Source organism: Botryllus schlosseri, chromosome 8, assembly GCF_051294905.1.
Source record: "Botryllus schlosseri isolate E-star chromosome 8, Bs_hap1, whole genome shotgun sequence".
In the NCBI taxonomy this organism is placed as follows: Eukaryota; Metazoa; Chordata; class Ascidiacea; order Stolidobranchia; family Styelidae; genus Botryllus; species Botryllus schlosseri.
In genome coordinates this window covers 23,025,200-23,050,047 of record NC_137243.1, presented here as the reverse complement: position 1 = coordinate 23,050,047, position 24,848 = coordinate 23,025,200, and the positions used below count along the sequence as shown (strand labels likewise).

At 41.7% G+C, this 24,848-nt stretch overlaps 1 protein-coding gene across 1 annotated transcript; it reads right to left on the bottom strand.

Moving 5' to 3' along the window:
- Positions 1 to 23,001, bottom strand: LOC145445040 (alpha-actinin-1-like). The gene is made up of 22 exons (XM_080323135.1): positions 22,882 to 23,001; positions 22,710 to 22,814; positions 22,522 to 22,651; positions 21,930 to 22,016; positions 21,786 to 21,873; positions 20,885 to 20,963; positions 20,693 to 20,774; positions 19,160 to 19,245; positions 19,005 to 19,097; positions 18,814 to 18,939; positions 17,495 to 17,676; positions 15,807 to 15,936; positions 13,594 to 13,685; positions 13,425 to 13,533; positions 10,875 to 11,015; positions 9,234 to 9,368; positions 7,240 to 7,398; positions 5,970 to 6,095; positions 4,927 to 5,127; positions 4,385 to 4,468; positions 2,047 to 2,205; positions 1 to 806 (listed from the first exon to the last, which is right to left on the bottom strand). The coding sequence occupies exons 1-22, from the start codon at positions 22,945 to 22,947 to the stop codon at positions 648 to 650; spliced, it is 2,619 nt and encodes an 872-aa protein (XP_080179261.1). The 5' UTR covers positions 22,948 to 23,001; the 3' UTR covers positions 1 to 647.
- Between the last annotated feature and the right edge of the window lie 1,847 nt (positions 23,002 to 24,848).

Here is a 24,848-nt window from a genome sequence, read left to right as displayed (position 1 = left end):
AACGAACACCGTAAGATATATTGATTTTAAAAACGGAATAACCAATCATTCCGAGCGGTCTTGATTAACGAGTAAAACGAAAGGGCGAATCTTGCTTACACGCTCAATTACACCAAGGGATCTTAAACTGTTTTGATCGCAGATTGCTTCAGGATTTGTGGGTGACACCGGGTAGTCGCAAAATTTCAGTAGCCCATCCATAAAAAAGGCGTCACTGTGTGGCCCAATCTCGATTTAGGCTATCTGATCTCTAAGATGCCTGATGACACAAAATAGACTCCACTCCTCGAATAATCTAACTCATGACTAGACAAGGTAGTCATAGTCCCAGTAATGGCGCCATTACCATGGGATGACATGATTCCAACACTGACATTTCACAGAACCTTAAAACTAGTTCGGGAACCCCAGTTCAAGATCCCTTGATTTACATGCATAGACGTAATTAATGTACAGGGATTAATCTCACGGTAGCGCGGCAAACTGTGTCGGCCTATTCAGGCTTCGGAAAATGAAATACACGACGACTTAATTTGAAATATACCAACTAGACTCGCATCGGCGAACGCACGACAAGCATCTAAGTAACGAGGCCCCCGGCCTCAGACAGCCACGGAACATTGTCGCGTAGTCGGCGGGAGTTTAAGTTACAAGTCGCTCTCGCCGTAGAGACCGCAGGAAAAGCTTTCGTAGTCTAGCGCCTCGGCCGGTGCCCCCGGTCCGGTGTAGGGGCTCATTCTTGATATGCAATATTCCGCTTGGTCGGGCGGGAGCTCTCTTCGAATTTCGTCGGGTAGGATGTAAGGCTGAATATATAGAGCCACGTGGTTACACTGTGAATCCGTGGGTGAGAAATAGGTGCATTTAACAGATTTCCGCTTAAGCCTGAATGAAACCTGGTAAACGGCACTTTCGGGTTCCATTTTGTGCTTTTACTCCCTTCAGATGAGTGAAAATGAGTGAACTACATCAATGCTTATGAAGGTTGACAAGATAACGTGATCGTGGAGCGTCGATAGGTCGTGGGTTCACTACCCGGCCAGGTCAGACTAAAGACATGATTAGGAACACTGGCATTCACGGCCTCCCCGCTTGGCTCTAGGCAATACCGGGGTAGCATGGAAGGGAAGTGCAAGACTTAGAGAGCGTTACAAGGCTATATCTGCACCTTCTTGTCCAGCGGCATATGCACATCAGGTACTCATGATATGCACAAATTGCACATGCACAGATCGTGTGTATTTATATCATGAGTCGGTGTATATGCCGCAAAAGCACGAAGGACAAACATACACTACGTCATATCCCTATTCCTATTTATATCGGGGTTGTGGTGGATTCTGTTTGGAGATGAATCAATCACAGCCGTGTCTTCCTTGAACCAACCAAAGGAACTGATCCAGCGCTCGTATGTAGGTAGGTAGTATGGGGTATTGGGGCTTAGCTACTCGGCTTTTTACTCCATGATAATGACTTATGCATTATTTCAATGCTTCATTAATATATATTTTGCCCTACCAATTGATATCGTTAATTCGATGACTGATCAATGGCCAGCATATAGTATGGGAATCGGTGACTAGGGATTCCGGCGGAATAGTGGTATTTTATTTCGCTCGGCGGCACTCAATTAGATTGATACTCACATGGTCATACTTCAGGCAATGGAGATATGGATGGAGGAGAATGGGGTACGAAAGAACGTAGACGTTGAAAGGTGCACACGTATAGACACGTAGCATCATAACAACACTGGAAACCATGAATCATTCACTACCGTTTCATTCGTGTACTAGCCTAACGAACCAAACTAGCGATTGAAGATATACAGCGAAAGGAAACAGCAATTGTTCATGACGATTGGCTCTAAATTGAAATACACAAAAAAGGAATACAATCGCTAACAAGTCCGTTTATATATTCAATCGACACTCCGAGAACAGGGTTTCTGAAATCTGAAGTAGGCCCCGTTTTCGTGTACCTCCTTTAGGGTGTGAATACATACTCTTTCCCTTAGATTGTAGCCTATACTTCGCGCCAGCTTACCTTGTCTCCCGCCAAGACCTTGAAGGAATCGGTAACTTGAGCGGCCGTGTCTTCGACAGCGGTGTCCTTCGCCATGAAATCCATAAATGTCTCGAACGGAACGTAACCTAATTTGTTGGGATCGACTTGATCCATGATTTTATTAAACGTTTCCTCGCCCTGGAAAGCAAACGGATTGGAAATCGATCAATTAGGAACTCGATTCTTCCAGATGTCACGGAATAGTTAAGCGACAGGGAAAATACCATTCGAGTACACATCTGCGTCGGACGCAACTAGAACTAAAGGCCATTTAAACATCCGCAATTAATTAAAACAAAACGAACTATAGATTAATATCTGTACGAACTTGATCATTTTTATTTGTCGGAGTAGGATAGGCCTGAACGTAAGTACAATTTCGAAATGGGAGCCCAAAATCCATCTTTTGGCGATGCCACCGTCAGCAGTGATGACTCTGAGATAGCGATGGCTACAAGAACATAACACAACAGGACACCGGTATCACGATTCACGCCAAACAACGACAGTGTTTTCTAGTTGTTCGGCAATCATTTTTTAATGTACAACTGGAACTATTCAACTACTCAAAAAATCAGTTGCTAGTTGTTCGTCAACTGTCTAAGTTGGTAGTTGGCGCATCAGCCTGCTGAGAGTTGGATAGCACTTCAGATATGTAAACCGTAATGTGCAATCGTGGATAATCGTCAGTACTTCTCCGTGAAATAGTAACCATAATCGACTTCTGCTGGATTTTCTCTTGATCGGGATCGTAATCACACGGTTATGAAGAAATCGTAATCAAACTCAAACGCATTGATGGAGGTAACGCCACATTCCTGGTTAGAAACTGTCAGATCACGTCAAGCTATATGAAGCGTAGATAGGAAGCGTAGATGGTAAGCCGGTAATACATCCATTGTATAAATTAAAAAGTCATAATCCTATCCGGATCAGGCCGATTTGGCCCAAAATTCAACCCGATTCAATACGATTTCGTAAATCCTATCCGGCTAGAATAGGGTTGCTATACGTCCGGAATTTCACGGTTCAAGCTAGCGTATGGGAGGAATTTCTAAAATATGCCAAATGTCCAGAATTTTGAAGACTTGAAGTAGGCTCATATTTTTTTCGCAAATCAACATAGAAACATTATTTTTCGGACTATTTACGCTGATGCATGATATGTTTCATCGTGCTGCGCGCGATTTACTATCACATTTATTGATTTTAATATGGAGACTACCACCCTCGCAAAAACTGCAATAACATATAAATAAAATCAACTTTCATTCACTGAAATAAGCCTAATTGTAATCGCAATTATAGCAGAACGGTATATTCCTAGATATCGTTAAGACCGTTTAAATGCTTTATTCAAAGATAGTGGTTCCAAACGTGGGGGTAGTTTTCCTCCATTCTGGGGTTTGCGAATATGTTGAACGTAATCAGCTTCCAAAATAGCCCGTGAGTAAGTCCGGGCAAAGGCGCTGACTTCTTTTAGTAATCAGCTCGTCAAATTTTGATCTGGGCCACGGAACATTTTCAAATTAGAGATGGAGTCGTGACCATAAAAGGTTGTAAACCACTGGATCTCGGGTGTTTATAAAGCTCCGTGATGCGCACCGGCATAAGGCTGATAAACAATGTTATTGGTAGGACATGAACATGACTTAACGATGTAAAATTACGCTCCCTGTATTTTCGAACTCATCATCCTCCACCGCTAACTCTGATCATGTGGGCGGAGAGTAGTATCTATATAGTAATATATGGAACAACCAATAATATTGACAGAATCCCAGACCAGATGCATATAGAAACCAGATTCATACAGCAACCCCCCCCCCCCAGAAGTCGCATCGATTTCCCCAGAGTGTGGGCTCAAAATCGTTGTAACGGGCGGGATGGGGCTGAAAACATGTGCTTTCGGTCCCGGTTACACAACACACAGCCATATACTCCTGAACCGGATCGTTACCGCCTCTGGTCTATGAGCAAAGCTTTGCTAGTGTGATGTCATAACTCATTTTGAAATCCACCAGTGGGCGCTGAAGAGTGTCCGGAATTTGAGTCACATAAATATGGTAACCCTGGCTAGAATCAAGACTCCAAGGCCCGTACAGATGTCTCGAACCCAAACTCAAGTCGTGCTCAACGGAGCAAAGGCTGAGTTCAACTCCATTTGAGCGGACGATTCGCATTTCGCATTCAAAAACGTATTCGAGCGTTTCTGAATTCCGAGTCTTTACTCAACATGACTGGCTCATTCTCAGATGCGTAGGCAAACAGAAATGATATCCCATCGCGCTGATAGGCCCAAATATAAGAGCAATACCTTGGGGGCATTCGGGTCCACCTCGTGTCCCAGGGAAAGCAAGCAACCGCGGAACTCGACGTAATCCAAACGACCCGAATTGTCCTGAAAAGCAAGCGCATCGATCAACAGGTATCAAAATCGAGAAGCGTTCACATGATAGACTTGGACATAACTAGTTATCTAATTAGGAAGAAATGCTGCTAACATAACTCCAATCTAATTTGTGAAATGTTTCTATGCTCTAATTATAATTAGAATCTAATTTCTGGTTTTAACGAAAATGCTACAGAACAGTATAGCGCGGTATGAGCCCGACTTGATGCACATATTCGCCATTCTCATGCTGATGAGGATGAATTCTGACTTGATACGATGAACTGAATTTTTGTTGCATTGCTTTCTAATTCAGAATATAGTTCAATTACCCCCGGTTTGCGAATTTAGTAAGTCTAAACCTAATTCTCATCTAATTTGGACAGAAACTGTGTAGCTCTATTTCTACTTCTGATGTTATGCGGAAAAAACTGACAATTTCCTAGTTGACCAACTGAGCCACGTACCCTGTCGAAGTGATCGAACGACGCCCGGTATTCCTTGATCTGCTCTTCCGTGAGAGAGAGCGCGTCTCGCAGTAAGATCTGATTCTCGACCTCGTTGATGGTCCTAGAGCAAGTGGTGCGGAGATGGTCCCATTCGGTGCGAATGTGCTCCATAGTCAGAGCGGTGTGGGGGTTGTCGTAGATGCGGGCGATGTTGATAGCCTGTTACCGGAGTGAGGATTAGCACCGTTTGCTTGGCTTGTTATAAGTATGCGTTTGACTGTGTGTTTGAAGAGACTGGGCCAGTGTTTCTCAAACTTTTATCGATACGCCCCCTTGATGATAGTGAAATATTTTGCGCCCCTCTTTTCGCCACATCAAAAAATATTTAAAAGAGCAGCTGGAATGTTTGCAACCTCTATACGCACTCTTGGCGGCATGTAAGGTGTCATGGATGGTGAGAAACTTCTCAAATATGGAGATCGGACTATGCACAGATCAACAATTACGAGCTGGAGGTAAATCAGGCGTAGCGCGAATGGAATTTCGGATAATCGAGGCGAAAGAGGTGGTGCTGTTGCGGCCAGGGTGGTCAAAGTAGCGTTGCTACTCTAGTAGAAACTGACACAACACCGTAAAGCTATACTCGAGTACAAGTACCAGCAGAAATATAGCATTTTTCAAGGCCTGTCGAAACTACTACGATTGGAAGTAAAAATATTGAAAGGTCTGAAAATGTATTAGGGAAAGTTATAGCTATAGAGGGGTCTCACACTTCTAGCAATGACTCGAAAATTTACCAGTAAAATACGGTCGTTCGGGAATCAACCAACCAAAGTTCGGCGACGATATAGCGTATAATATAGGCGTCAAGATCGCACAGAGAATTTAAAATTGGTGTCCTTCGATTTCAAGCATCTTTTGTCCTACAATCTTAGAGGAATCACACGCCATGGAGATCCATATATGGAAAAAAAGCGTCAACAGTCTACGAGAAAAAGCATCACGAGGCCATATTATCTGTAATAGCAGCGCTAGTTGTGCTAACAGAACATCGCCATTACTTGATGGGTGGATTCCATCTCCTCGATGTCTGGTTTTCGTTGTTCGATCGTCTCCAGATGCTCCTGCAGTTTCTGAAGGCTCTCCTCGAGAGATCCGCTCTGTTGCATCGTGATTGCGCGGCATTTCTGAAGGACGAATTAGTAAATCAATCTATCAATTAATCAATCAATCAATTAGCGGGTCGCTACACTATCACATACAATGTTGGTGAGAAGTCACAGTTTCAGCCTAGTGACATTATGGCTACAATCATATGAACTGCGGCGATTATGTAGGAGATATTATGTAGCTCACTCTTTTCCAAACTTTTTCTACACAACTCCCCCTTGGCCAATAATCCAGTTACCAAACGCCCACCTACTCCCTAACATCGACAAAAAGTCGTTTTGATTATTGCTCACACAAACGACGTTGGCGCTTATGCTATTTTTATGCTTATATACTTCATAGGCAGCACTACACGTTATTTCAAAGCCACAAATCTAGAAATTTCATGATACACAGTTACAAGGAATGAAACCGTGCAAGCCAACTTCCCTCCAGATTTCCCGTCATTGTGGTGTATTAAGTTTTTTTTAATTCATCATTGTCGTGGCACAGGCGTTTTTAAATGTGTGTAGAAAAAGATTCGCTGGCTAAGGATTCTGTTCGTTTTGTCAGATTGGTTAGAAAACTCAATATAGCATGCCCGTAAAATCTATTGGAGAGGGGTGGTGACGATGTCAGATGGAATGCGCCTTGTGCAACAGGGTACGAAGAACGACGTGGCCAGTGACCACATATTGATATATCCCATTTGAATGCACAAATAAAGATAATGGTTACGGTATTGGATTTCCATCACTGATTTCTGGCGCCCACTGTGGGAACCACTGATGTACCTCTGCAACAGGACATTGAGAATCGATCTTCATATGAGCGTCGGAGGTTTAACTAGGTCCTCCTTGCCATGTTACCATGGTTAAAGTTTACAAGTATAGACCGTGCTACTAGTCGGCAATACGGAATCATAATATTATTTCGGAATGAAGTAAAAGGCCTAATATAATCGCGACATCATATGCACAACAAAAACTGCAGCAGCGACAAATACATCTCTAGCCCTGAACAATATTCGTTTAAATCTTAGCAGCATAGTATTTTTGAAATCCCGATCCCGCCAGACCGTGGTGGTTTTCACCAATTCACGAAGCCTATCGGGCTACGGATTCTTATCACGGTCGTCCGCGACGCAAAAGCGGTAAAGTCCGACTCCAGAGATAGACTCACCTCGTTCTGCTCCTGCATCCATTTGTCGCAGGCGTTGGCCAGCTCGGCGAAATGCACGCGCAGCTTCTCGTGCTCGTGCTGCGTCGCCAGCTCGGCGTCGAGGTCGACGTTCCTCTTGTCGCTCAATTCAACGAGACGGCTCCAATTCTGCTCGATCTCCTGCGAGACAGTGCAACGTGAGGTCTCCTACCATACTGTAATGCTACGTTGAATCGGTCACTGTGCAATCTTCTAGTTCAGTGGATCTCAACTGGGGCCCGCGGTTCTACGTCACATTAACGATCATTTGGTATATTTTTCGATCATACCTATTTCTTTGCGCTTTATGTGATAATGTTGCGGATTAATCGCTTCACATATATGCCATTTTCATTAACATGGGTAAGATTATAACATGTTTCGTAGGCTCCGAAACGATAAATCTAGGTTTACAACCTTCCACCGCGGAAATAGTACCGAAACTATACTTGTTGATAAATCAAATCTAATTAGTACGGAACGTGTATTTCGGTACTGGAAAAAATCATCTCTCTATGCTCGATTTTGAATCAATAGAATTATTAGTCGAATCACTACGCCCGCAGCCCAAGTTGGGCTGCAGTAAATTCGTTTTGGGGTCGCTATGACTCACGATATTCAGTTTTAGAAGGCGAATGTTTCTGTTTTAGTTCGAATCATTCACGATGATGATCAAAGTTCGCCAAATGATATTTGTCGTAAGCGCTATAATTTATGTGTAAAAGCTGCTGTGATGTTATAACACAGATACCATATTTGTCCTCTTGGAAAAAATAAAACTACCATACAGAACATGAGCAATTTTCAGTGGGACAATATTTTACAGAAATATTGGGATTTTGAAAAGAGGGCTTCCGAGCCTAAACCCCCCAGGATATACCAATGTTTGGACTCCCAGCGACTCGTTTCAGATACCATAAGAATAATAATTCTGGCCGTTCTGAAAATGTATTGACAAGTTTCAAGATTATGGAAAAATAAGATACTAATGTAGGGTCCGACTAAAATTTTATCGACGAGCCATATCCATCATCAAAATGGCTCCGAAATCATAGGTTACCGATCCCTGATATGTACCGTAGCTTTTCACTTTTTATTGCACCGACGAGCGCTGGGGCTTAAATTCGTAAATCTTAAAAGACTAACTGATTCAATTGTTGGCTTCATCAATTAGCACACTCATCACACACAGGTTACGTAAGAAGGAACTATGCGCATCCAATATTGAATGTAGGAATGAAAAATACATAACATACAACAGTAAAAGAAAGCGTGTGTTCTGTACTACATGTTTACCGCCACAACTTGACTGTTCGTATTACACATTCCGTTCGCCAAATACCGTACTTGGATAAATGGACACCTACTGCAATTTGAAGCAGAGCATGAGATACTGTTAAGCTTACGAAAGTCAAGCCGCGGCTTCGGCAACGGTTGGACAACATACAGGCTGTCGCATTGACAGTGAAATTAAACGGAGGCATTTGGCGTTGGTGACATGAAGCTCGTATGCTAATGGAAACTGATTAACAACAGTCATTATGGAATACTTTTGTGTATTTATATTTCTCTATAATTACGCACATATAGGTAACTCTAACTATTTAGTTTCAGCATTCCTTCGAATGGTTTACTCGGTATCGGAAGACCAAATGAGGTCGCATGAGTTGATTTTCTTTAAATTAGGGCCGTCTCTGAAAAAGGTAACCTTCCACTGATCTAGCTTATAGTCGCCGTGCCATTTCCCCGAGTCACGTATAGCGTGGCCTATAAAGGGTAATAGCAAAACCGCGTGCAACGACGCATTACCGACTCATAATGATAGCGAAGCGTCAACCGTTTTGCAACAAAACATTACACTCGGATGTGCGTACTAAGCGCATGGCAAACGCCTATATTCCAACGAAAACACATCAACAACCGATGTGAACTGACTTTACTGCAACGCGAGTCGCGATATAGAATAGTTGACTCACGTTCGGTGAAACTGACGTGTAGCTATTTCCAGTTTCGGGGTCCGCGGCCGTGCCGCTGTATTCCAGTATTGAGTTCTTCTCCTGTTCCGCATCTCCGATACTGGATGTGAACGCCTTGTGTTCTTCGATTAGTTCCTGTTGATCAAAAGTTGAATTGTTTTGAAGGACGAATAACGCTCTGACTGGGTGAAAATGTGTCTTTGTATATAGGTTTCGTACTGATAGTCAGTTTCCAGTATGACTTGCTTTATACTGCAAGCTCTTGTTACCGGGCTGCAATGAGTCGTGATAGTGTGGAAACACGTATTTTGATATGAAACACACGCTCCAATGTGCTGTGGTCCGAAACTCATTGACTTGGAGTTAAAAACGAATGCGCAATATACATTTTTAATGCCAACATAGTCCAGAGTTGAAGTAATTGTAATTGAATGTAATTTTTAACATTTTTAGGCCTTAGTAATTGCATTAGTAATTGAGAAAAAATCTGAAATGTAATTCAAATTCTGATTGAGCAAATGCAGTGAAAAGTAGTTTTAATTGTACTTCCCTATTAATGGAGCAATCACATGTAATTATATGTTACATTTTAGGTTGAAAAATTGGGAATGTGCGTTCTGGCGCTGCTGTGAAAAGACAAACTAGTCGCGGGATTTACGGCTAATATTGAACGAATTGGTTCATGCATTTAGTAGACAACTAGGGCATGTTATTATGACCAAACAATATGTCTTTTGCGAGTCAACTCTCATGAAGTGAAATCAATGATTCCAATATTATTTATTCGCCTTTATTTGCATAGGACGCGCTCTTACTACGGTACACAATAGTAGATGCGTTGTTATCGATAGTATCCAAGAGGAACTGTTTTGCAGTGTGTGACTTATTTGTGATATGTTCGAAGTATTTTGATATGTTCGAATTACTAGGCTAATATTACCAGTAAGGGTGCATTCCGTAAAGTGGGCGCAGAGTGTACTCATAATCTAAACTCTATAAATAAGCAAATTCTTATCAGATGTAAAAATTATTTTCATGTTATAATGCATCTAAACGGCATTCACCAATTTGGAAATTGTTATGATCAAGAAGGATGGCGAGTTTAAATAGTTTGTGTTCGTGTGGAACTCGACCATCTCCAATAAATGTAAGCTTGAAGGCGAGTTCTAATTCTAGAACGTCACTGATCGATGGTTTAAACAAATTCGCGCGGTAGCGTAAACTCCGGTTCAAGTTCAGGGATGACGTACGCTTGAATCCTACTGAATTATGTGGCAAATAACCATCGAAAAGAAATAATGGAACAGAATCTAGAACCAATTCGTTTGTGAAAATTTTGAAAATCGAGTTCATCAATAGAACAATAATCATGACTCGAATCGACATTCCCATCACGAGCAAATATCCATGAACTGTACTTAATACCGATACCAATATAGCAACCTTTGCGACCGGACTTGAACTCCATTAGTGGGCAGTATACTGTATACATATTGAGAATATAATGCGCGTCGCACGGCGACATGACTGTTAGTTCAACATCGACATAACGAGCGTCTTGACGCGTTTTTCAATTTGTGGACTCTCATAAACAGCACTGAAATGTGACGGTGGCAATTTTCAACGCCACTACACACTTACAGTGACTTCTTCGATCGAATGCACATTGAACGTGTCCTCCATATCTTCCATGCAACTCAGCATCCAGTTGTTAAGTTTTCCAGCGCGTTTCGAGTAATCCAGACGTTGCGCTTCCAAGTTCTCTAGTTCCGCTTCTTTTTCCTGTAATAAACGCAGAGATTGTAGCTACACCATCACCGCAATTACAAGAATGTGGTAGACTACCACTCACGCACGCTACAGAATCTTCTAGTTTGATGGTCGCGATATTTTAGGTCAGTAGCTTTACGATACAAAGGTTTGGGAGAGAGCTCGACAACACAATTTTCAGCTTCAACGAATGTATACTTACTGCTTACGATTATAATAACTGAATCCGCAGAAACTTGGAATTGGATTAGTCCTAATTAGAAAGAAACACTGCAAAAATCAGGTTCAATTCATATCAAATCAGACTTCATCTCTTAAGCAGGGCTGGGCAAAATCGAGTACCTGAGTGATTCGATTCTGAATCACGTAATATGCTTCGAGTCGAGTCGAGTAATCGAGTATCTCTCATTATGACGTCATAGCAGAATGCAATACATTATAATTCAAATATGTACCTTTAATGCCACCACAAAGAATATAATGCCTGTTATCCATCACATTAAAGATACTTGGGTTTGATCTTACTAATTTCATTGCACTTGCTGACAATGTTGTGGGATGACCATGACTTCGGAAATGTGCTATTTCCAGTAATGTTCGTTGCTTTGTACTATGTTTCGTATGCTACGATACGGCCAATCAAGGTTTCAAGGCTCAGCAGTGAAAATTAGATTCGAAACTATAATCCTCGTTGCTAAATTAACTTTCAGTGGCGAGTCGCGTATAATTTCAGTACTCGAAAAAATCACCTTTTACTACTCGACTCGAATCATTAAAATTAATACTCGATTCAGATTCGAGTACTCGAATCATTGTGACCAGCCCTACTCATAAGCAAGAGAATGACAAATGTCTGCAAACACCAAGCATAGACCTTTCGGACTACACAGGTCTAGTGTAGCATTTTCAGGGAAACCAGAAATTAGAGTAGATTTAAAATTAAAGCATGGAAACAATTCGCAAATTATATTATAATTGGATTAACGGAATTTCTCTCTTATTACTATAATTAAACAACTAGAATTATCTAGTGGTCTAAGTCTAGTTTGATAGTACGGTAACATGACGCATATATAGTCGGGTGGTTACCAGAATTACGGAATGATCGTACAGGCCGGGGATTTGAAGCAAATAGGGATTACCAAAAAATTCGCTCAAGTATTAACCGACCCATATCTTATATCTTCTTCCAATGAAATAAGAGGAAACACGAGTGGAAATACCGACTTACTATCGAGAAAATACCGGCCCAAACCCGGAAGAATCGACTCATGCTGAAATATCATAACCATCATTTCAAAAACGCACGTACGTTGAGGAAGGAAATTGAGTTCCAGTTGAACAGTCATATCGCTAACAAGGCAATTTTAAAGCTCCATTCTCGACTTACAAGGAATAAAATAACCCAACTCAATATTACTTTGGCCACGGGAGTTTACATCGTACTCTTAGACCATGATCAAACCCACCATTACAAATTATAGCCCTACTCGTTATATAGGCATACCTTGTTGATAAAACGCTTACGACGTGATTGCAAACAATGCTAAAATTCTTATGACAACAAATCATACCTTGCGTGCATTGCATGGGCTCCACACCCAAGCCTACTTTGAATTTGGCCAATCAATACCTTTAAATAACTGCTGAATAATGATGCGCTACATTTTCGTCTTCGATTTCTGGTTATTAATATAATGACGTCACAATGTTTAAAATACAAAATTTCAAACGTATCGCCTATTACGTCCAATTAACATTAAAGGCAAGACGTTTGTTTAAATTAATCATCATGCCCTTCCGTTGTCGGAAATTTCGAGCCGTTACTAATGATGCAGTGATGCTGCATGGAACATTAGGGGTGCCTGAGTCATTGTCAGGGGTTTCCTGGATGTCATGACACACACATTGAGCTCATACTTGTGATTTGTGATGATACGCCTGTCTTGGCCATCATTGGTTGCAGGTAATTGGACCCGATCATCAGTTAAATTGTGAGTGTTGTGGTGGTACGTTTTGTGTAGTGGCGTACGCATGGGGAGGTTGGGGTTCTAACTTAAAACCTCGTTATTCTGAAATGTCGATTCTATCTATACAATGTTTATAAGCTCATTTGTAAGTAAGCAATTGGTATCACGCTACTGCGTTTCGACCGAACTATACGATGATATTTCCCAAGGTGAAGACTCGCCTTCCTCAATGGGAATTGCATAGGTCACACTAATTTGCAATAACTATTCATTATCATGTTTTCGTTTCGTCTAGAAATAATATTTTATTAGATAAGGTATTTTAACTCCCAGGTCAATCTGTGCACCATTAATCTCTAGTAATGCATTAGATGTTTATTGCGGTAGATTTCCTTATGCGATGGAATATTCCAATATATCCTTCTTTTTAAGCGTCATTATCTCGTCATACCTTCAACGCTTTTGTTCTGTTCTCCATTTCCTGGCGTAACGCGTCCCAGTCTTGCTTCACGTCGTTGTTGATCGCGACGATGTTGGCCGCGTCGTAATAATCCGGGGTGCTGTGGAAAAGTGGATGTTATTCAGTGTGTAAGTTATTAAAGTGAAGCATATATGCCTACTTGAGTTCCTCAGCAATTTTATCGATTTGTTCCACCCTGTCATCGTGGGCACTGTAATCGCTTTCGAAGGCTTCGTGCTTCTTCACCATAGCCTGTAGAAACAAGCAATGGATTAGAATGCAAGGTCCGGACGGAATGAGCACCAAACTGCCTTGGCACACTCCATACTGGCATTGGCCGGATTCATTATATCATGGGTTTTACTTTGATCTCAATGGTAAGTTTAGTGTCGGTAAATACTACCTCAAGATTACCGGACCACGACCTGACCTATCGATCTCGCCTTCTGTGACATGCCACCTCATTTTTAAAGCTTGCTTTTCTATATTATCTTCAGTGTGCACTGTGCATACCTCCTCTTTACATCGCCTAGGACGAGGAGAGTGTCGGATTTCAAAGACTACTCCAAGTCGCTTCGACAACGTCCTATCTTTTAATTGTATCGCAGTTTTTGTGGTGTATTGAGCAGATAAAATTGCTAATAAACCGAAACGATCTGTGTGTCTGATTTTTTTCGGACTTGGAACGTGCACATATGGCTCGAGCCCTGCCAGGAGACGCAGGAGTGCAGACGTGGTCAATGCAGTCAGCGTCAGGGTTGTAACCAAGTCGCAACGTTCCGAGTCACAAGTCAATCTCACTTTCATTGATTAGACTCGAGTCAAGTCGAGTCATTTTCAATCCACAACCGAGTCAAGTGTTTTGACTCGAGTCCGACTCCAAGTGATTATGTTCATTGTTCACTGTTCAGTTTTCGGTTCAATCCGGTTCAAACCACTTTTTTCAACTCTGCGCTCGTGATATAGAATGGCTCGCATTCATAATATTCTAATTTTTCTCAGTCTTAACAGTTTCCGACCCTATTTTCCAAGTATCAGGACTGATAGACGAAATACCAATAATGTGGTGACTTCACTATTCTTCGATGTTACAATGGAATGTCTGTCTTGGCCGTCCTAGTCTCGAGTCACATGACTTAGTTCGAATCATGCGCAATGACTCGAGTGCAAGTCGAGTCAATACAAAAATTGACTCGAGTTGAATCATTTTACACATTTGAAAAAATGACTTAAGTCAAGTCGAGTCAACAAAAAATCACGAATCGAGTCTTGCAACCCTGCTCAGCGTTGCTAATCAACTAGAGGCAGAGTTATAAGTAACGCCGTAAATTTATACTCAATTGTTAATAGAAATAGCGATTTCTGAGATATCTCAAAACTGCTTCTAGTGGGGCAAAGAATGAACGGTATGAATCGTACTCGAATATATAGATTTAAAAGTATGTTTGGTCAGTGGGTCGCGTAATTTTAGTAGTTATTCGGAGGTATAGCACATCGCGACATGGCAAGACTCTACAGTTGCTACCTTAAAATATTTATCGATTTACCGTGATACGGATGGTGCTTCACGCGACTTCTATGACACTTTCACTCATAATAGCGACGTAAACATGTACCAAATAACTTAAATTTAATTTCTACTTTTCAACAGTCAATGTGCTAATGAAAAAGCAAACAGCTTTGCAAAAAACTGTCAAGTGCAAGTGGAAGGCGGCTATAAATATACCAACTAGAATAGATAATGCAAGTGGACAAATTATACTCTAAAATAACTTTTTTCCTGATTTAATTATTAGGTTGCCTAAAAAAAGCTGCACACCAAATTTGGCTCGATTCCAACCGGTTGATGTGAACGCACAAGTGAATTAAAATGCGTTTTATTTTTCAAGTTTTCCTGTCATCCCCATGATATTGTTAGGTTATCTAAAATTATGGTTCTTATCAATTTGAGCTCACGTACATCCAGTGGAAGGGAAGTTATTGCAGTTGAAAATTTTGGAATCGCAAAAATATCCTGGACGGCGGGTAATCCCAGATTTATAAACGAAAAACTCAAATAATTTTGCCTCCACCGGTCGGAATTGCGTCAAAGTTGTCCTATATCGATTTTGTAGACAACTCGACGATTCAAACAATATGTTCAATGAATCCCAGTAATCTGGGAAAAAATTATTTTTGAACAACCCTGCTGAGTACCTTTGGATGTAATGAACACATAACCGCTTTATAACACTAAATTCTGGTGCAGGCGAAAGGCGACAGTCATATGGACTCGGAGATTTTTTCATTTTCTCCTGGTTTACACTTTAATCTTCATAGTAAGCTATTAGTTTTATTGTCTGTCAACACATACGTCAGCAACGTTTCCTTTACCTTGCATTGTTGAAGAGAACAGTCCTCGTAGTCGTTACTATTGCACAGATCGTGCTTGCCCTCAGTCCAAGCCCGGTGCACGGCCACGCGATGATGGAATTTCTTGGCCAAGTGTTCCAGACTCTCGAGTCTGTGAGAAAGAAAATGATTGATGACGCAGCCTTGACACGATCACCGGCATGTGCACACGATTTCGATTCACAAATGAGTATTGAAACGCACCCTTTGGGTTAGAATGGTACTGTACTAACTCAATAGTAATGTTTTGTAATCTGTACCCTCTTAGGGACTAGACTGTGTATTTCTGCGCATGTATCACCCATGATATACTGGTGCGAATATACACCCATGGCACGCGAAACCAGTACCTACCTCAGCCTTACACCGCGGTATAAATAGTCGGGTACAACATTTTAATCCAAATTATGCATGCACGTAGGAACGCGGGAAGGTATGCGGGTACCATTTATGACCGCGATAATTCTGAGTTAGATTCTGTTTCGTGTACCACCCTTTTTGGTCTTTTGGGTGTGAATACAGCACTCTCTTTTTGCTAAGGGTATAGGGAGAAATTTGGCTTTGGTTTGGCGCGGAAATGCTGGTCAAAGTGGAAGGTACACCTTGACTCACCAAATTGTTCATATTTTCAGGACCGAAACAGCACTTCGTCAGGACTTGACTCGGTGCTGAATTGAAAATGACTCGACTTGAATCGAGTCAAAACTATAACAGTGAGATTGACTTGTGACTCGGAACCGTGTGACTTGGTTACAGCTGCTATGTCAAAAGATATTGAAGTAGCCCAAACGTACTAAACCAAGAGACGCACACGATATAAATTGGTATTTCTGCATTGGCAGTTTTTTTTCTTCTGCGGGATGGAATTTGTCTTGTGGGGTTTGGATTGCCAGGACAGGACAGGGCTAAAACTTGATATGTCTTAGTGCGTTGTGGCAAGGTAACGGCCGACGCCGAAATGCCCATTTGTTTAAATCATGCGTATTTTTTCTATGAGGAAGGGTACACAATAATCAAGATATCTGACACCATTAAATCGCGTTCCTCAATGTAGCCACAAGCGAAAGTGACGACCATATTTTCATTTGACATACATATTTTTTAGGCAAGATTATAGACAGAATGTTGAATAAATGAGAGGGAAGGGGCTAGCGGTAGCTTACTATAAGTGGAATGCGGTCTGTTTTAGAAAAATTTTGGTTATGTATGTCCTGGAGCTTAAGCCTCGGCTTGTATTATTCAAGAAGTGCTTGCACGGGAAAGATAGCCTTTTTTGGCAATCGGGCTACTTTTTTCGTGAGACAACTATCACGAAGCTAATCATAATAATAATTAATAAGGCAACACGAAAATAAAGGAATAGCCTCTTAGGTTTGCAAGCCTGGAACTATTTTACACGGTACAGCGGAGTATTATACACCATATTCATTTGCTATGTTTAAGTCCAAGTCATGTTGTAACGTGTTGAAAATGTTTCTTAATCTTGACCAAATCCATATCGCCCTATGGAAAGGATATACCGACTGTACGAAAACTGTTCAGTGTTCATCAATCATCACTGTATACTAAAACCGCGCTCTGGCACGGGACGCAACACGGGATTCTTCTACTGGCGAAATGCATAGCAAAATGAAATTATATCGAAACAAAATAAGATTCATAACAGTCACCTTCGCATCTCAGTCAAAAGCCATTCCTCGTATCCCTTTTCGGCCCCTTCAAGTCCTTTCCACGCGGAGGCTATGTCGGAAACAAGCTTGCCGTCCGACGGCATATAAGCAGGCCGGTTGCTCAATCTCAACTTCGTTTGCAGGGTGTTGAATATACTTTCCAGCTGACCTTTTTCTTCCGCCTACAAATCACGAATATGAAAATCGCCAAAACTTCAAGGGACGGCGACTTCATCCTATAACTTTGCAATGACATAACGCGCCACCGACAGCCATCGCATTATGATGAATGTCACGTCATGTGGGCAGAATATTCGGATCATTTTTAAAGAGATTGATGTAAGATGGTCTGATCCCCAATTTATTAACCCAGAATTCTACTCAGAGGAGCCTCAGAGAGAGAGAGAGAGAGAGAGCACGTTCGGTAGCGAACTAGTCGAAACGAAAAATCGATAGCATAGTATTACCTGGATGCAGAGGTTGTTAAAATAATCAGCTTTACTTCTTAATTTCTCGAATATTAGAATTCGCTTGACAGATCAAAACAACTAAGCGAAAGTTGAACATGATAGGCACGAGAAACAGTTTCAGACAGCAGATTTGGTCGAGGGTGCGAGGGTGGCTACTTTCCAAATTGCAAAGTAATTATTGGTTATGTCGACATGTTCAATCTAAGATAATACAGGGGCCATTTCACCCGGTTCTTTTCTCAATTTCACTCCTAAAAAGTGATGCAAACCTCTCCTAAATCTGCTAGCTAACCTTCAAAATCCAGATTGTAAAGCCAGTTAGCTTCGCCTTAAAAACTCTTCAAGTACAGACTTGGACGTCCAAAACCATACCCATTACGCATCTTTTCGCTCCAGGGAGAGGTTCTGTAGCTCTGCTGTGTTCAGAAAAGAAGTACTTCTACTTTTTCAGAGTATTCAAGTAGGTTTAACCTCCTTCCATTACCTCGGAATGCGTTTTTTACATTACTTCCACTTCTCCGAACTAGGATTCTGGATTTTGTAAAAGACAAAGTAGTTCTAGCGTAAGTTTGCATCACCTTCGTGAGTTCGACTCTACACTGCCGTAACTGAATTTACTTCCGAAAATTGCACCAAATTGGAGTGTCATTAATGGTTTTGTATTTCGAAATTAGCAACCTCCGATAACTGCTTTACGAAACTACTAATTCAATTACTTAGGACATTTCTTGCAAATTTATACTCCTAATTGCGATTCAATTGAAATTCCAGGGCTGCTTCTACTATACCACTAATAGCAACGCTAAGTGCCGACCACATCTGCTGTGTGCATAGTAAAGGTTGGCATACCTTTGGCGGCTTTTGAGTTCTCCTGTAGTCTCTGAAGTCCTCCAGCTTTTTCTGCAGTGCTTCTACCGTGTTGTCGCTGGTGCGGTCCTCCAGCGGTGGTTTGGTCTTCTCAATCCATTCCAGCAACTAATGCACAGTTCGTGTTACACACAAAAACGCGGCAATGGGAACTTTCAAAACAGCGATCTTACGTCGCTTGCAAGCTTCTCGTATTTGTCCATCAGCTCCTCGTTTTCTTGGTTGGCTCTGAGAGCTTGGCAGATGCGGTTGCTCGCTTGTTCGGCCTGGGTATTATGGAATCGATAAAACACCCCGCGAATCAATTTTTCGTACTGTGATCGCATACCTTTTGAGCTCCCGAGAAAGCGTGATAGTAACATGCAACGTAGGTCATGACGGCGCGTTCGTCTGGTTTGACAATCTCAGTGAGATCTAAACAAGAGTATGGAGATGATAATCTGTTTGGGTGGCAAGATTACATGGACATGTAATGTTTTAATCAAATCGCGACAAAAGCCCCGGAAATGCCAAGTATTACATATTCTAATCTGGTGTTTTAGAATGATCTGTGATTTCCGAACCTTCAGCTTTAATGTACTGTTAGGTTTCTTAGTTAGGATCACGGTATCAAAACCTTCGGCGGGTTAGAAAGCGTCTACGATCGCCCCCGTAAAAATTATTAAGTAAAAAACTGGTAACTCTTACATTGCGATGACTAATATTTTCAATACGTCAAGTAATTGTTTCAAGTAGGTTCCCCAACACATGACTCCACTTGCGTTCGGGTAATATAGCAAAGCGATATACTCGGTGATTGTTTAAATGGTCTGACTCCGACTCCACCAACTTAAACGTCGAACCAAATGCCCTAAAATGTTACTGCAAAGTGCCGTTGTAGTTAAAGATGGTACCATATTTTTAACGTAGGCGGAACATAAAGTTTAATTTCTTCCTGTAACCACCATTCGGTAATAATAATAACTAAATATTTTGGTAATGGTAACATTTTCTGAGTAGTTTTACATAACTGTAGGAATCGGAGTAGAAATTATAGTCGGAGTTCAGTAGAGAAAATATCAGGAGTCGGAGAAAAGGTGGGAGTTGGTGTGTTTAAAGTTTCCGGAGTCGGCATATTGAAAATAACGGGAATCGCAGTCGAAGAGGAGTCGGTGGTAAAGTGAACCGACTAGATAGCCCAGCACCTGCACTCAGTCTAGGCAAGGCCAATGCTGTTAAACTAGAAACAATTCGATTACTGACCACCACTTTTCGGGAAGTTAACACGCACTCAAAGTCGTTGTACCGCGGTACATCAAGCACATAACAGTGTTACAGCTAGTATCTTCGACTGTTTTTGATGTTTATTTGTTTTTGCAACCACGAGACACGAGTAAAGGTTGTTGTTAAGAATTTATTGTGTATCGACATCGATTAATATTTTACAACATGTCGAAATACTTGTTATTAGTAAAGGTAGGCCGGAAGACTTTTAAATACCCAATATAATAACTTACCAAGACACTGGACTGGTAAGGGTTGTTTTTGTTTAGAATTCATGAAGTTTCGACTTCGATGACTAAGTTAGACCTGGCCGAAATAGTTGTTATGATTAAAGGTATGTTGGAAGCCCTAAACAGATCCGATACTATAACTTAATACGACACTGGACACCGGACATATGTGAAGGTTGCTGTTGTAGTTGTTTAGAACACGTGGTATTTCGTCATTATACACTAGGTTGAGACACTTGATTATGAGTAAAGGTATGCTGGGAACCTTTAAAAGACCCGATAAATTGACTCACTATAGGACACTGGACAGGTAAGGACGCGAAAACTCGACACTAAATATTTGCAAACGAGAAGCCGCGTTTGCTTACCTTCGGCGTCCAACATTCGCGGAATGTCCAGGTGCTTTTCGGCGACTTCGAAGGCTGTTTCCAGATTTTTACGAGGATCATCCTAGCAAACAGGGTCGCGATTAAATCTTCGCGGCGAATTACAGCGAAAGCAAATCGCTTTCCTTTATTTGCGGTCAACAGCGCACACATTGCACTGCCAACAACGCTTACCTTCGATAGGGAGTCGTAATTAATCAAGTCCGGGCGATGTCTGTGTATCAAAGCGCAGAACGCCAAGCCGTCTTTCCAACTGTCGTAAAGAAAACAGTAGTTTTTAAGCGGTTATCCTGTACTGCGCATGTCGCTTATTTACATCGCCTAGGCCCAGGGGATATGGGTGTCTGATTTGAAAGACTACTCCAAGCTGTTTCGACACCTTTCTATCTTTTCATCGTATCGCAGTCGTGTGTTTTGAAATGATCAAAATATTATTAATCTGATACTGATTGATGCCGCACACATTCATTTTCTACGGAGCAACGCAGATAACGCGATCATTATTATGTTACAGAATAGATTTTGAAGCCGGCGTGTTTGGTGTGGCGAAAGCGAAAGTTCTCCACCCAAGACGCGTCTTGTAACGGAATAAAACGGTAGAAGATGTCGTTAAAGTATAAACTAATACCAATATTGACTATTAAGGTATCAAACCCCGCGAGAATATTGTAAATTACACAGCAACTCATGAATCATAATAAGAAATATCGGCATGGTGTTAAAGACCATAGTGGTTGAAACATCATGAAGGGGGAAAACGGTGGTTCAACGATTCCACTTGACACTAACCAATGTTGTGTTCTCGCAAGAAGACATTAATTTAGCAGTAACCGGTCGATCGAAAGATATACGTTACGCATTGCAGATTTACAGCGATGGATATAGGCCGCTACGCGACTACGTCAATAGTCGTGCGCTAAAAAGGCCGAAATCAGCGTGACTTATAGCACTCGTAGTATATTTTCTGCTATCCATGTTAGGAAAGCCTGCGTTTGTCGCTCGTAATAGAAAGAGGCAGATTTTATAGGTCATCATATCGCTGATGCGGTTATCTAGAAATGACGTAATGACACACCTCATGTGGAAATTTGTTACTTTGACGTTTTTGTATGGAGCAGTTTTCTTCTGACACCAAAGCAGAAGGCCTTCTTTGGCCGACGACTCTGTAAATACGCTATAAATGATTTCGCAAACTTAGGGATGCGGGTTTACTACCGACCTTCCACAGATATGTCCTGGATCGAGAATCGTAAAATAACAGTCCATATCATTCCCAGAGTCATTTTCAAGTTGCCGTCGACAATTTCTAGAGCATCAAAAGTTTCGCTTAGAACGCTCACTCGCAACAGGAGCGTATTGGCAGGAAGGAACATAGGTCAATTTTATTTGGTGGGTTGCTAAATATCGACCTCACAAACACAAATAGTTCGATATGCTCCATTACATACTGTAACCCCTAATGCAGAGGTTCGTGACCACCGGGGATCACGCAGCCCCACGGGTCTGCTGGAGGTCATGACACACATCCGACTCATACAGTAGAAGCCACGCTGATTTGCAGTGAATATTCATTACAGTCTTTTTGTTCTGCGTGAAAATCATTTTTCATTGGTTTTGTTCTTTGAACACTGTTGATGATACAGTTGATATTGTGCACCATTATATAGAACTTTTTATTAGATGTGTTATGCGGTAGATATTGGGACCAATCGAAAAATTCGGGTTCTCCGAAGGCTGGCAGTTTAGCGTTAAGGTTCGCCATGGTCGTAAATGTTAATAACGACTGCCCAAATGCCTATCCTCTCCCTTACCTTCAGCACCGATGGACACTAGCCTCACGCCTTTGCCCCTAATGAAATCCAGAGCTTTGTTGCAATTGTTAACGAAATGAAACCTCATCTTTCCTTTCTCGGGCTTCGGCAAGTTTTCACCAGATATTATCTTACAAAGGAAGACGCATTGCATCGAATGAAACTGGGTTGACGTTGAATAGTCTTACCTCGAGTAATGCCATCAATTTCAGCCCGCTACGAAAGTCCTGGTCGATTTCTTTGATTTCAAGTCTCCTCTTTCGCAGATGGGAATTGCACCAGGCGGTGAACGTCTGGAAAAGTCCATTACCAAGATCGGGCTGCTGAGCCTTCCAGATATCATTAGTTACGGGACAATACCTTCTTTTGCTGTTGCTGCCATGCCAGATCCATGATCAGCTTGCTATCCTCCTGTTGCTCATCCATGTTGCAGCCGTTTGAGTTACAGTGCTTAAGGCGAGCTTACAGAACTGTAAACTAATAATATACACGGTCGACGTCAGTATTGCTACACTTTTGCATTCTTATCAATATCGCGTGCTGACACAAATATCTCACCTCTACATCATCACTTCCTGAATACGGACTAGCATGCGTTAATTTTCGAACAAGACATGTTTACAGAACGACGTAGTGATGCATATTTCCGTGAGATCTAAAATACCTGGTAGCATACGACGCGTCTGATTTATACTAAATATTGACCGAGTCTTACGCCGCAGATCAGCGCTGTATCCATAAACTTGATGTATATTTAAAGTTGGCTCCACGCCCATCAACAACGCTAAGGAGGCAGCACGCCTACTATACCCAAAGTCTAGCGCCCTCAATGCAGTTGTGATAAAATAACTTCCTTGTTCATAATGGTGCTGAGCGTCACAGCCGCGGCTTCCTGTAGATCGCGCATCAGGATGTGAGCAATATTTATCAGCTATCGGCTGCCGCACACAGCCCGAGAATGAATAACAAACGCTGACTCTACTGAAACCGACAGAATTCGCGTTGGAAACGCGGCGTACTCTACCACACAGTTGCCTATGAAATACAGTCTATGATCCGAAATGGAGGGAAAAGTAAAATCAGATAAATGTGAAATAACATTGAAGAAACATAATTGTATAGGCCCCAGGGCTACTCAACAGGCGGACCTTTTCAGTATTGAGTCCGGACATTATCTCTCTCTTGGTGTTCACTTCGTCTTCTAACAGAGCAAAACTCGTTATTCTCACTATGTTTGCGTCTGCTTACAGCTGCCAGTCACCGCTTTTAAACATGAACTTTATAATTAATATATTCGCAACTGTATGTCCAGGGAAACCGTCACCACTGCCTTCGGCTCGCTCTCACCAGATTCGAAACAAGATTTATAAAACTAGCAAGAACGAAATAATGCCAACTGTCCCACTAGCTGTGAACAAGAGACTAACAGAACAATAAATACATTTCACATTTGACTTTGCTGATACCGCTTTACCGAATTTTCTATATGGTTGTAGCGTGTTTACATTTATAGTATGACTGCAAAAGACTTCATGCGAGTAACATCGGACCACAGCATTTTTTAACTTTTGTAACAGGCCCTTTGCAAAAAATAATTGAGTATCCGAGCTCTATACGATATAAATTGGAAGGGAAAAGTCGAATCAGACCTTCGTGAAATAATTCCTGATACGTCTATGTACATGATTTACGCAACATTGCAGCAGCATAATAGAACAGGGCAATAAATGTACGGTCAATAAATGTTGGTAAACTTCCTATTTCCTTGTTTCCAGTTCCAACGCTACGCGGTTTCGTACAAATGAAGAACGCCCGAAACCCGCGCGGTGCCTTTTATGGCTTTATCAGTTTCGTAATCATCTAACCTTGTACTGTGCAATCGATTCCGCGCGTCCTGTATGATTAATACAGAAGTCAGTACACGTAACACGTGGATCGAGACGTCCTGATTAAATTTGCGAATCGATACAGCGAGACCCATGAAAACGCATTGTAAGGGTTAGTGTAGTGATATAATCCACAGCTGCAACACCAATGGGTTGCGGGTTCGAGTCCGACCGAGGTCGACTCCAGAAGTCCTACCTAAGCATTGGAGGTTTATCTAGGCTCCTCCTCGCCACGTGATCCGCATCAGCGGTGTCTCATAAAAAGTCTAGAAGTGGGCCGTGCTACAAGTCGGTGAACACAGAGTCAAAATTAAAGCATATCGGCCTGGTGTAAATGACCAATGTCGTCGGAACACCATGAATATCAAAACAAACAAACATTGTAAGGGTCGTTTATCAGGTATGAGCAATTAGGCATGAGCATGAGCAATGGCTATGGAA